General features: G+C 34.7%; 1 protein-coding gene across 9 annotated transcripts in view; it reads right to left on the reverse strand.

Annotated features, from left to right (window-relative positions):
- Positions 1-12,644: 12,644 nt before the first annotated feature.
- LOC100263131 (uncharacterized) overlaps positions 12,645-14,726 on the reverse strand; it is a 32,257-nt gene continuing 30,175 nt past the window's right edge. For all 9 annotated transcript variants that reach the window (XM_019222227.2, XM_059739797.1, XM_059739799.1 and 6 more), the window contains exons 19-20: positions 13,034-13,189; positions 12,645-12,897 (exon numbers count right to left, since the gene is read on the reverse strand). In XM_019222227.2, the coding sequence (XP_019077772.1) occupies positions 12,829-12,897; positions 13,034-13,189 (225 nt within the window). In that variant the 3' untranslated portion in view covers positions 12,645-12,828. The remainder of the gene's footprint in view (positions 12,898-13,033; positions 13,190-14,726) is intronic.

Raw genomic sequence — 14,726 nt, forward strand, 5'->3', positions numbered from 1 at the left:
TGTTGAGCATGAAAAGCTAATTAAGAGTTATTTAAAAGATCATGATATTCTTGAAACTCATAAAAACAAGATTGATATGCTTAATGTAGAAAAAACTATTTTGCTTGAAAAAAAATTAGATTTGTTGAATCTAAACATCATTTTCTCCTTGAAAAGGATAATGCTCTAACTCAAGAGATCAAGAGTAATAAGTCTTTTTATCTGTGAATGAAACTTTTCACCCTTGAACTAAAGTACTTAATGAAATGCTTGATAAATAAAAAACCCATGGTGATAAAAGAGGTTTGGGATATATCAACAAAGATGAAACTCCTTCTAGTGGAGAAATTGTATGTCAAAGGTAAAGATGTAAACCACAACCAAGTAGAATATCTTAAAAAAACATCACTATGCACACACTATAAGAAAACTGGACATTCTTAGTTTAGATGCTACACTAGATTCCTAGAAAGGTTCGAATCTCAAATAAGTAGGCTAATGAATGATTTTAACTCTCTTCAAAATAACATCTTGAATAATGAGAAAGTGAATAAAACTAATTAGAAGCCTAGAAGTCAATCTAGTTCCTCCAAGTCACTACCTAAGACTAAACCAAGTTTGGTTGAGAAATGATAGAGCTAAATGTCAAGTTATGTTCAATGCTCTTAAAGCTTAATCTTCTAGTTAGTGGTACTTTGATAGTGGCTGCTCTAGACATATGATAGGAGACAAAACCTCTTTCACATCTATTAAGGATTATAATAGTGGGACAATTAATTTTAGAGATAGAAGCTTAGCTCATGTGAAATGTAAGGGTAGTATAGTTATCCCTAGTTGTCCTAAACTAGATGGAATTCTTTATGTTGAAGGACTCAAGGCAAACCTCCTAAGCATTAGTCAAATGTGTGACAAAGACCATAGGGTGAATATTTGCCAAGACTTATGTGAGGTAATCGATAAAGAGGGAAATGTATATTCATCACAAGACATAGGACAGTAGACAACTGTTATGCGATAAATCCTAACTCTAGAACACCTCTTGTGTGCAGTTGGGCAAAACTAAATCCTATAGAACTCTTGCATAGAAGGCTAAGTCCATAACTATAGGAATCATGTGCACTTAGTGAATACTGAAAAAAATTAAAGGTATCCTTAGACTAAGTGGTGAACCTAAACCCATTTGTGGTGAGTACATGAAAGGAAAACAAACTAAGAGTTCACATAAAAAGGTTAAGGAGATAAGGACCACTAGGCCTTTAGATCTTTTTCATATAGATCTCAAGAGTCTAATGTGGATTGAAACTAGAGGTGAGAAAAAATATGTTCTGGTTGTTGTGGATGATTTTTCGAGATACTTCTTTGTGAGTTTTTTTTAGGGAGAAATCAGAGGTCATAGAACACTTAAAGTCTTTATTCAATAAAATACAAATGGAGATAGGTCATCGAATCGTAAAGATTAAGAATGATAGAGACAAAGAGTTTGATAATATGAATGTTGTCCTCTTTTGCAAATCTAAAGGAATTAAACATGAGTTTTCAATCCTTAGAACCCCTCAACAGAATGGAATGACTAAAAAAAAAGAATAGAGTACTATAAGAAATGGCTAGGGTGATGATTCACATGTATAATACCTCTATGCAATTTGAGCAAAAGCAATTAATATAACATGTTATATTGCCAATAGGATTTTTCTTAGGCCTGGAGAAGACATCTTACGAATTATGGTATGGAATAAACCTAATCTTAAATGCTTTAAGACTTTTGGTAGTGAGTTTTATATGCTTAGAGATAAGGAAATGCTAAATTTGATATAGTTATCTTCTTAGGCTATTCTACTACTAATAAAACCTATAAGGTTTATAATCAAAATTCACAAGACATCGAAGAATCCTTTAATGTGGCTATAAATGATACTAGGTATGATCTGGATATAACTGAGAGTCAAATTTTAATCCAGGATTTAATTGAGGATAACCCTAAAGATTTGGAGATAAAAAAAAATAACTTACTGATATCCCTAAAAGAGACATTGACCCTAACAATGATGATTTTGTACTTCTAGATGACACTCCTAAATAAACAAGGAATAAACATAAATCCAAAGTACCTAAGAACCACCTAATCTCAAATGTTATAGATAATGTTAATGAACGAGTGGTTACTAAGAGACAATCAAGAATAAATTAGATAAGTCTTATATGTTATACCTCCCAATTGGAGCCAAAGAATGTGGAGGAAGTTTTAGGAGATGAGTATTGGACTATTGCACTCCAAAAAGAGTTAAATCAATTCACTAGGAATAATGTGTGGTACTTAGTCCCTAGGCCTAAAGATAAACATGTCATAGGCACAAAATGGATTTTAAAGAACAAACAAAATGGAAATGGGGTCATTATTAGAAATAAATCAAGATTAGTTGCCCAAGGATACTCAAAGATTCAGGGGATTGATTATGAAGACACATTTGCACCTGTAGATATATTAGAACCAATCAGGGTACTTTTGGCAATAATATGCTCCTTAAGGATAACACTTTATCAAATGGATGTCAAGAGTGCTTTTCTGAATGAGATTCTGAGTGAAAAAGTGTATGTTGAGCAACCTAAGGGATTCAAGGATTCAAAATTCCCCAATCATGTTTATAGGTTAAAGAAAACCCTTTATGGATTAAAGAAAGCTCGTAAGCTTGGTATGAGAGGCTTACAACCTATCTTTTAGAGAAAAAGTTTGAGAGATGAGAAGTTGATAGAACATTGTTCATTAATAAGTCTAATGATGAGTTGTTAGTGGCTCAGATTTATGTTGATAGTTTTTAGAGCTACCTCTAGTAACCTTGCCTTTAGTTTTTTTGAATAGATGGAGACTAAATTTGAATGAGAATGGTTGGTGAACTAACCTTCTTCTTAGGATTGCAGATTAGACAACTAAAATATGGAATTTTTTTTCTCAATCTAAATATGTTAGGGAGTTAGTGAAGAAATTTAGTCTAAAATCCACCAAACACTTTAGGACACCTATGAGCATTACCACTAATCTTAGCAAGGATACATTTGGAAAATATGTTGAGTAAAATATTTATAGAAGTATGGTAGGAAGGTTATTATACCTCACAGTGAGTCACCTTGACATATCCTTTAGTGTTGGAGTTTGTGCTTGATACCAAGCAAACCTCAAAGAGTCACACTTAACAACTGTTAAAAGAATTAGTCGTTATATAAATGGGATTGTTGATTATGGTTTGCGAGTATCCCTATAATTCTTCTCTTGTGATTGCTAGATATTTTGATGTTGACTGGGCCAAAAATGTTGAGGATAGAAAAAACACATTTGGTATTTGTTTTTTCTTTGGTGATTGTCTTATGGCTTGACTTAATAAGAAACAAAATTTTATATCCTTATATACTGCCGAAGCTGGGTATATTGTTGTACACAACTCCTGTGGATAAAGCAAATGCCAAAAGACCATGGAATTGAGTAAGAGACCATGAATATACATTGTGACAACTTTAGTGCTATAAATATCTCAAAAAATCTTGTTCTTCATTCCTATACTAAACACATTAAAATCCATCATCATTTCATTAGGGATCTTATTGAAGAAAATGTTGTCTCTTTAGAGTTTGTCCCCAGTGAACATCAATTGACAGATATTCTTAGCAAACCCCTAGATTCTCTTTAGTTTGAATTCCTTAGGAAATCCTTGGGCATATGCCTAATAGATTGATCTTCATGATTTATAGGCCTTAAAGATTTTGAGCTTATTATTATTATTATTATTATTATTATTATTATTGTTTCCTTTGGCATTCTTTTAATATTAACTTGGGCATACGATTTTTGTTTATTTACTTGATATATTACCATGATTCATAACATCTCAAGTTTCTGAACTAGAGAAAAATACTATATATATAAGACTTGATGTGGATTGAATCATAAATATTTGTTAATCACTATTAGCATATTTGATTCTTGAAAATTAAATGTCTTTGTATATTGGAATTTCAACTTTAGTTACGTCTTGTGTTTGATCAAGAGGGAGACTTATTCAGTTTATTATTATTATTATTATTATTATTATTATTATTATTATTGTTTCCTTTGGCATTCTTTTAATATTAACTTGGGCATACGATTTTTGTTTATTTACTTGATATATTACCATGATTCATAATATCTCAAGTTTCTGAACTAGAGAAATATACTATATATATAAGACTTGATGTGGATTGAACCATAAATATTTGTTAATCACTATTGACGTATTTGATTCTTGAAAATTAAATGTCTTTGTATATTGGAATTTCAACTTTAGTTACGTCTTGTGTTTGATCAAGAGGGAGACGTCTTCAGTTTAACTCATAAAGTAGGCTTTGATTTCTTTGGAAGGATCCTGTATCATGCTCAAATCTTATTTTCCACATACCTTGTTTGACAATGATCATTATAATTGTTTCCTAAAGTGAGTTGGCACAAAATATTGAATAATTGGTTAAGCATAACTCTCATACTTTTTCCAAGATTCATGCTCTCAACAATAAGCTACTCACTTACAATATTTGGAAACACCCCCATAGTAGATGCAAAGACAACCATGAATGAAAACAAAATGAAAAATCCATTGATCATGGTGTACAATGCCTCCACTTTCAAAAGAAAAAGAAAAAGAAAAAGAAAAATGATATCAAATTAAGGAGGAGTTAGTTGTGTTGTATGTAGATCAACGAGATTGTGTTAAATAGAAATTCGACAATCTTAGATCAAATTGATTGTATGTGTACTTTGATTTGACCAAAAGACATGACCGGATGTCTTCTAAGTGATCAATTTCGAAATATAGAACTAGACAATGACTTATATTCCCTTAAAAATCAATACTTATGTTTCTATGTTGGCTCTTTAATACATTGATGGTTATGTATTGGGTTTCGAAATTGAGATTATGATTAACTCTGACATTTGAACTTGAAACTTCATTTTTGATAGATTGATGTATAATATCTAAAGTAACTTACTTGATTTATTATTGATTGAATTAATTTTGAAAGATTTTGAACATGATGATCTACCTAAGTTGATTGTTGTTGTGGCTGGAGTCACTTTTCGGATGACTATGTATAGTCAATCTTTTTCTTGTTTTTTTCCATTGTATTCGATGTGTACTTGGCATGGCAAGACTTGAGGCTCATTTTCTTCCTTTTCCCTAGAGGTTTAGGTTCTCACCCGAGGGGAGCTAGAAGCCATTCCGACTTCTTTATATGACGTTTTTCGCCATTTTCCTTCTTACATTCTGATTGCTAGTTTTTCCAAGCTAGCATGGTTTTTTACTACTTTCTTCACTTACTTTTTCTACTTGTCTACTCACCACACCCAGATCCCGTTGAGAAGGTTAATGACATCTAGCTTTCCATTGACAAAAATATTCAGCCATATTGTATTAGTTGTATATTTGATTAGTTGCCTTTTATACTTAGACTACCAAGAATTGATTAGCATGATTAACATGATTGTAGGAAATCTCTTGTATAAAGTTATGTCTGATTCAATAGTATAATTAAATAAAAAGAAAAATATTTGTTTCCCTTTATTTTACATGGTATCATAGCATGGAATGATACCCTAGCTCTCTATTTTCTTTTGCCTTCCTTTTTATCGTTGTTTCTTATTATCATGGAAAATGAGCAATATTCAGATGGAGGCAAGCTTGATGCTATCAATCCATATTCCCTTCACCATTCTGATCATCCAGGGATGATGCTTGTTTCCAAGCCTCTCAATGGGGATAATTATTCTACATGGTGTAGAGCCATGATGATTTCTTTGAATGCCAAATCCAAGTTAGGTTTCATAGACGGGACCACCACAATGCCGTTTGCCACAACCAAACCAGATGACTATGCTTCATGGAAAAGATGCAATGATATGGTCCTCGCTTGGATTCTTAATTCACTCACACAAGATCTTGCAGACAGTGTCATTTTTTCAACCATCGCCCAAGAAGTATGGGAAGACCTTCGGAATCGTTTTTCTCAAAGTAATGTCCCTTGTATTTTTCAGATTGAGAGAGACATTGTTGTTGCGACTTATTACACAAGGCTAAAAAAATTATGGGACGAACTAGGATCCTATAATGACACCATTTGCTCTTGTGGGGTGGATCATAAGAGACGCAAATTGATGCAATTTCTCATGCAACTTAATTAGTCCTACAATGCAATTTGAGGACAGATTCTATTGATGAATCCACTACCTGATGTTGCCAAGGCTTACTCTTCCATTATACAAGAAGAGAAGCAGCGAAGCCTAGGGGCTGGACGTGAGACGATAGAGAACTCAGCCATGGTTGTTCAAAGGATTGAATTGGTGGCTCTGAATGTTAGACATGGACAAGGTTCTTCTTCTCGTTCCAACTTGTCTAATCGAAAACCTTTGCATTGCTCTTATTGTGACCGTGACCATCATGTGTGGGAAACATACTGGAAGTTGAATGGGTACCTAATAGGACACCCTAAACATGCATCAAACAGGTCCAATCAAAGAAGCACTCATTTTAAGCGCAATAATAGCCATCAGCCTTCAGTGAACAATGTCAAGGAGGATCCAATGATGCAGGAAGTTCCATTGGTGAAAAATGGGCTCTCTGATTTGCAAATTCAACAAATCTTATCCATCATGCAGGGTAAAGGAACAACACAATCTGCCAATTCTAAAGCTGATGCTGTTGGTACTTCTTCAGGTTTGTTACAAACATTGTTGCGCCTCCATCAATTAATTATCGATAGTGGTGCAACAGACCACATTACCTCATTTCCAACCTTGCTTGTCAATAGTAGTAAGAACACCCGTTTGCCACCAGTTGCTATGCCAAGTGGAGAACAGGCTCCGATTACATCCATTGGAAATCTACCTTCGAATTCCAATATTACTTTAAAAAATGTGCTTGTTGTGCCATTTTTCAAGGTGGATTTAATGTCTGTGAGTTGCGTTACCAGAGATCTCAATTGTTCAATAACCTTCTTTCCTCATTGGTGTATTTTGCAGGACTTGATGACGAAGACGACGATTGGTTTGGGTGAACAACGAGACGGACTTTATTACTTAGTTGCATTAGCATCAGAGAAGCCAAAATCTCAAACTCCATCCATAGCAGCTACTTTTTGTCGTTCACCCAATCCTCATGTCACTTCCTCTACCGCTTTGTGGCATTGCCGATTGGGGCATTTGTCTTCCTCTAGATTACATTTTATAGCAAAACATTTTTTAAGTTTCCCTTTCCAGTCTAATAATGCTTGTGATGTTTGTGCCCTTACAAAACAAAGTCGACTTCCATTTTCTGTTAATTCAATTTCGTCTGTTAGACCTTTTGAATTAATTCATTGTGACATTTGGGGGCCCCATAAAATTGCCTCTCTTTCTAGTGCAAAATATTTTTTGACTATTGTGGATGATTATTCTAGATTCACATGGGTATTTTTTATGCATCACAAAAGTGAAACACAACATTTACTTGTCAAATTTTTTTCATTTGTCCAAACACAATTCCATGTTTCTATAGCCAACATTCGGGTTGATAATGGTGCAGAATTCTTCTCTATGCGGGAATTTTTTAAACAAAAAGGGACCACTTATCAACATTCTTGTGTCTATACCCCTCAACAAAATGGGGTTGTAGAGCGCAAGCATCGCCATATTCTTGAGACAACTCAAGTTTTTCGTTTTCAAGCCCATATTCCTTTATGTTTTTGGGCAGAATGTGTTTCTACTGCTGTTCATATCATTAATCGTTTGCCTACACCACTCATTTCTCGTCAAACTCCTTTTGAGCCATTCTATGAAAAAATTCCTTCTTATGCTACTGATGTGCACGTTCCCCATAAATTCGCTTCTCGAGCCAAACGTTGTATTTTTCTTGGCTATCCAGCTGGTCAGAAAGCTTACAAGCTCTATGACCTTGACACCCATAAAATGTTCACTAGTTGTGATGTTATTTTTCATGAAACTATTTTTCCCTATGAGTCCATTTCCTCAAATTCATGCCCTATGGTTCCTCTTTCTGTATTCGATTCCTCACCACCATAACTAGTTTCTCCTGTCCAACAACCCACACCACCGAATCCAATTTTGCATCTGCAATCACCTACTAGTCCTCATTGAGAACCCATTTTACGTCGTTCTCAACGACCTCATCACCCTCCCACGACTTTACGTGATTATGTCTACAACCAAGTGACATCTCCCAACAATTTTCCGCCTTTGTCATCAGGTCCAGAAAAAGGTACGCGATATCCCCTTTGCCATTTTGTCTCTTATCATCGTTACTCACCACAATATCGCTCATTTATTGCTACTGTCAGTTAAGATATTGAGCCTACCTCTTATACAGAAGCAATCTCTCATCCCCATTGGCAAGAAGCAATGCAATCTGAATTGGTCGCTTTAGACGCCAACCACACTTGGTCCCTCACTCCTCTTCCTCCTGGTAAAAAGCCTATTGGTTGTCGTTGGGTTTATAAAATCAAACGACACTCATATGGTACTATTGAGCGTTTCAAAGCTTGTTTGGTTGCGAAAGGTTACACACAGTTGGAAGGTTTAGATTATCATGACACTTTTTCTCCCACTGCTAAAATGATTACTGTCCATTGTTTATTGGCTTTAGCAGCTGCCCAAAATTGGTCTCTTCACCAATTTGATGTCAACAATGCATTTCTTCATGGTGATCTCCATGAAGAAATTTATATGACTCCACCTCTTGGTCTTCAGGGACAGGAGGAGAATCAAGTGTGTCGCCTTCACAAGTCGTTGTATGGTTTAAAGTAGGCTTCCCAACAATGGTTTGCCAAGTTCTTTACAGTTATCCAAGCTGCTGGATTCACTCAATCCAAAGCCGATTACTCGTTATTCACATGTCTGAAAGGCAAATCTTTTAGAGCTTTGTTAATATATGTTGATGACATTCTTATTACGGGTAATAATGTCAAAGACATATTAGCACTCAAGCAATTTCTTCATAGTCATTTTCAGATTAAAGATTTGGGTGATTTGAAGTATTTTTTGGGCATCGAAGTTTCTCGGTCAAACAAAGGTATTTCCATCTCACAACGAAAATATGCTTTGGAAAATTTTAAAGATGGTGGTTTTTTGGGTGCTAAACCTGTGAGCTTTCCCATGGAACAAAACATAAAGCTCTCAGATTCGGGTGAATTGCTTAAAGATCCATCTCAGTATAGACAACTTGTTGGACGCCTAATTTATTTGACTATTACCCGACCAGATATCACCTATTCGGTCCATATGTTAAGTAGATTCATGCATGCACCACACAAACCACACATGGAAGCTGCCTTACGTGTGCTGTGTTATTTGAAAAGTAGTCCAGGACAAGGTCTATTTTTTCCTTCTCATAATGATTTATCTTTGCGAATTTTTTCTGATTTGGATTGGGCTGGTTATCCAATATCTCGTAGATCCATTACAGGTTATTGTGTTTTTCTAGGATCTTCTCTTATTTTTTGGCGGACAAAGAGACAAAAAAACGTATCTCCTCCTCAGTAGAAGCCGAATATAGAGCCATGACAGGTGCATGCTGTGAATTATCCTGGCTGCGCTCGTTATTGACAGATTTGAGAATATTGCATCCGAAGCCGGCATTGTTGTATTGTGATAACACAACCGCATTACATATAACAGTCAATCCTGTTTTCCATGAAAGAACTAGACATATAGAGATGGATTGGCATTTTATTCATGACAAAATACAAGATGGTTCAATTGTAACCAAACATGTTGCTTCAAAGAATCAACTTGCAGATGCATTCACCAAGCCATTGGGAAAGGAAGCTTTCTCAACTATGATGTGCAAGTTGGGAGTTCTTGACATTCACTCTCCAACTTGTGGGGGAGTGTTGAGAAGGCCAATGACATCTAGCTTTCCATTGACAAAAATATCCAGCCATATTGTATTAGTTGTATATTTGATTAGTTGCCTTTTATACTTAGACTACCAAGAATAGATTAGCATGATTAACATGATTGTAAGAAATCTCTTATATAAAGCTACGTCTAATTCAATTGTATAATTAAATAAAAAGAAAAATATTTTTTCCCTTTATTTTACAGATCCATCGTTCATCTTCTAGCTTTATTCATGCCATTCTTTTAGGCCAACAATTTGACATTTGCCAAGTCATCCTAGACACAATCACTCCTCTTCGTGATCCATCATTTAGAGGAGACACTCTCTTCTTTGCCCTCCTTATCTCACGAATTCTTAAGGATGTTGGCTTTGAGATTGACCTTGCACTAGGGGTTTAGGCTACCCATGCCTTTTTGGATAGGAGCTCCTAGGCCAAGCACTATAGTAATGTCTGTGCTTCTATGGCGCCTCCAGTTCATAGACCACAGGATGCAAGCCAACATGCACATTAGGAGGTAGTTGCTAAGAAGGACGAGCTCCGAGCTATGGACTAGGGTGGTGTTCTAGAGGTAGACTATCTAGATTCTGCTCTAAGGACTCGTTCCAATCGAGATCGTGCGAGTTTGTCATGAGTTGCACATGAGGCATCTACATTCGCAGACTTGACCACTCGAGAGACTTAGGATTCCATGGCTTGTCTCCATCAAAGGATGGGCTCTTAGGACCTTCAACTTTAAGAGATTGAAGGATAGTTTGACTACATCATCCCCTGGATCCACTCTTAGGGCACTTTGAGCTTTACTCCTTTGCCACCACCAGATGCATAAATGTTTATTTATTTTTTTGTTAGGCTATATCAAAATTGATTGTTAGTAGTTCTTTAACATAACATGGTCTAGCTTAGATTTGATAACAAACTGAAGTTTTGTTACACAAGGATTCATTAGGATGATTTTGGAAAATATAATTAGTGATTTGCAATCAAATTGGTTATAACCTGTCTTTTGAAACAACCAAATTTATTGTTAAGCTAGATAAAAATTGACCACTAACAATCCTTAATGTGGTATAATTTAGCTCTAATCTTGTAGCAAATAGTTATTCTCTCACCACACAAAAAATCATTATGATGATTTTAGGGAATATAATCACTCCTATAAATTTATTTGCTATTAAAATTGTGTTACCCTATCATTCAAAAGAGTCAAATTTATTGTTAGGTTCTATCAAAATTGACCATCAACAATCCTGTAGTGTGGTATGGTCAAGCTCTCTTTGGTAGTAAATTGAATATATATATATATATATATATTAACACAAAAATTTATCATGATGATATTAGAGAATATAACTACTCTTTTAAATTTCTTGCTATTAAAATCACACTACAAAGAACCAAATTTATTGTTAGGCAATATCAAAATTGACTCTTAGTAATCTTTAGTAAAATATAGTCTAGTTCTTATTTGGTAGCAAATTTATTTAATTATTTATTTATTTTTACATATAAAAAATCATCATAATGATTTTAGAGAATGTAACTACTTTTCAAAATTAGTTGCAATCAAAATTGTGTTATCCCATCATTCCAAAGAGCAAAATTTTTAGTTAGATTATATCAATATTCACTATTAGCAGTCCTTTAGTGCAGTATATCATAACTCTAATCTAAGAGCAAGGTGATTTTTTTTTTTTTCCTCATGAAAATTCATTATGATAATTTTAGGGAATATAACTAGCTATAATGTGGTTGGAAACTTAGGTTTTTTTTTTAACAAATATGATTCTCCAAAAGGATATAATTTCTTTCTTTTAAATTTCAAGTATAACTAGCTATAATCCGGTTGCAAACTTAGTTTTTTTTTAAATTTCCTTACAATCAAAATCACACTAATGGATGGATAGAAAGAACTCAATTTATTATTGGGCTATATAAAAAATGACCATTAACGATTCTTCTATATATCATAATCTAGCTATGATACAGTTTTAAATCAAGTTTTTTTATGATGATTTAATGGAATATAATTGTTTCTTTTTAATATATAAATTTGCAATCAAACTCACTACACCATTATTCAAAAGAACCAAATTTACTATTACCAATCCTTGTTTATTTTTGTTACGATGGTTTTATAAGGAAAAATAGGAACTCTTTTGAGGCATATATATACATCTCTTTCAGTCGGAGTCACTTTACCCGAACTAATTTTATTGTTACGTTATATCCACTATGACCATGAGCCGTCCTCAAGGTTGTGACAAATGGGAAATCAAAGTACGTAATTTTGGAATAATTGTAATACGTTCATTTTTTTAACCTCTCACGTAGCAAGTATTCTTTCAAAATTTTCATCAAACACAATTTGACTCTTAATAAATACCAAATGTACAAATAATTTTAACACTGATTTGGACAAGTCCTTTTTTTACCTCCCCATGGGCGATCTAATTTAGGCTCCTCAAATGGCGAACAATGATTTGTTCAATCGACTTATCCTATCCTTAGGGCTCGGAACATAATTTTATACTTAGAAAAAGGAAAAAACGATAAAATGTTCAAGTCATCTGAAAAGTCTCAACTGTGGAGGAGAAATTTTGAAGTTCCCACAAAAAAATAATGGATCAAAAGATAAATAATGTAGAAACACCAATGTCTACCCCCCTAAAAAGATCGATTTCACTGTTGCACAAATAAATGCTATCAAGCCATGCATTCTACAGAATAACTCAACTGATACAACTAAATGAACAAATAATAAATCTATTTGAATGGTACAGAAACTATTATAGAAACCATTTGTACAAGGGTGTACGATTTAACAAGCAAAGAAGCTAAAAGTGACTTCAGCATAGCCAAAAAGTTCAGCAAAACTCACCCCTCCAAACTTAATGCTGAATACAAATCATCCACAACACAAAAAGATCAAACTCAGTCCTTAGCCCCAGATTTCCCATGCAGTCGGTTGCATACATCACGCTGCAGCACCTCCATAAACTCCTGCACCAGCCAAAGTATCTGAGTATGTGTGCCAACATAAAATTGAATGTATAGAACGCACTAAAGAGGACATTTCATGCAGGTTCATGCGCAAGCATTGATACTTAGAGCAATTAACATGAAGTAGGATACTTACTGTGGCAAGATGTTCATCACTACACAACACATCCAACAACCCCTCTGGACCAGTTCCATTAGCATATAGTTGAACTGCATTTTCAGCTACAGAGCGGAAAATATCTTGGGGTGGAATTTGGCGTTCAATGCTTTCAGCTACTTCTCGAAGGTCAGTCTAAAGGACAAAGGAAAGGAAAACAATTATCACAGCAGATGGCATAGCAAAAAAAGGTCCTAAAACTTATCAGCTCATGAGCATGAGATCAACAGTGATATGAACAAGAAAGCACAAAAATCTACAACAAATGGCTTTCACATAATAGGTTTGCATTCAGGTACTGCAACACAAAAGAAAGAAATTTTCAACCCTAACAGGAAATGTCGCTTAGTGAGAGGCCACTTTTGCATCAACACAAAGGAGATCCAGCCATTACGTCTTCCCAGTATTTTTACTTCTGTACAACTTTGCTAAGTGTTAGCCTTTCCATACATTTTGTCAGCCTTTTGCAAAGATCAAGCGTAGTATGCGTGCTTATCAAAGATAATGTAGTAAAGAATTTCAAAACTGGTAGGGCTAAATCATGAAGCCTAACTTTAGATTTTATCATTTCTCAAAACTCACACCACGATCAACCAAACTGTGATGCACGAAATAAAAGAGCTATAATTTAGGAATTCTAATTCTCCTAACAAGGGACAACCATGGTCAAAGTAGATACAGAAAAGATGTTGGAACCCAAGGAATATATACAAAAGAAAGCGAATACAATGGTCACTGAATTCCAGTATATAGCATAGAAGCACACAACAAATAGGTTCTATATCATCAGGTTGTAATGAAACCTGATTTGATTGTCTTTTCCCTTTACAGTGATTTAAAAAGGGTACTTACAGGACTTTGGTCCACTAAAAGATGCTTAATGCATCAAAAGAACTCTTCTTAACTTCCGAAGATGAAGTTCTCCCAGATTCCAGCTTTGCACAACTGGATGACTTGTTAAATTGTTATTAATTTTTTTTTTTTGATAACCGAGGAACCTTTCATGGCCAAACCCTTAGGACTTTCCATGAGGACCCAAACCTCAGGGTGCTAACCGCCCCGCAACAACCAGTACCAGCTAAATGCAAGGTATCATCAGTGATAGGATTCGAACCCAGGATCATGTGCCACTTACTAGGACTACACTTCCCAGTGTTCAAATTGACCAATTGGGCTACCCTGACGGATATTAAATTGTTATTAATATTATACCCATTACTATCCTTTAAGCCCTATACTCTTACTGAAATTCATGGAGAGTAGATATTTTTATGTTCAGGTTACTCTTAAACTGATGGAGAAATTCCATCACCCCTACTGCCAAGTGGAAGAGTACCTAAACCACCCCAAATGCAATTTCGTTATCAATATGCCCATAAGCTTTGCTTATATAGAAAACAGTTCACTCGTCAACTTGCCACAGTTATTCACAAGATTTGGCTCCATCCAGAGACATTCAATGCACTCTTGTAGACTTCAAAGATGAAGTTCCCTCAGATTCCAGCCTTGAACAACTACATAATGTTGTTAAATTATTATTATTATCCTCATCATCATTTAAATCCTGCACTCTCACTGAATTTCATGGAGGGTAGATATTTTTAATGTTTGAATTACTTATATGATGAAAAAATTATTATATTTAAACCAACCTGAATGCAATTGTGTTATG

Source organism: Vitis vinifera, chromosome 9 (genome assembly GCF_030704535.1).
Source record: "Vitis vinifera cultivar Pinot Noir 40024 chromosome 9, ASM3070453v1".
Lineage (NCBI taxonomy): Eukaryota > Viridiplantae > Streptophyta > Magnoliopsida > Vitales > Vitaceae > Vitis > Vitis vinifera.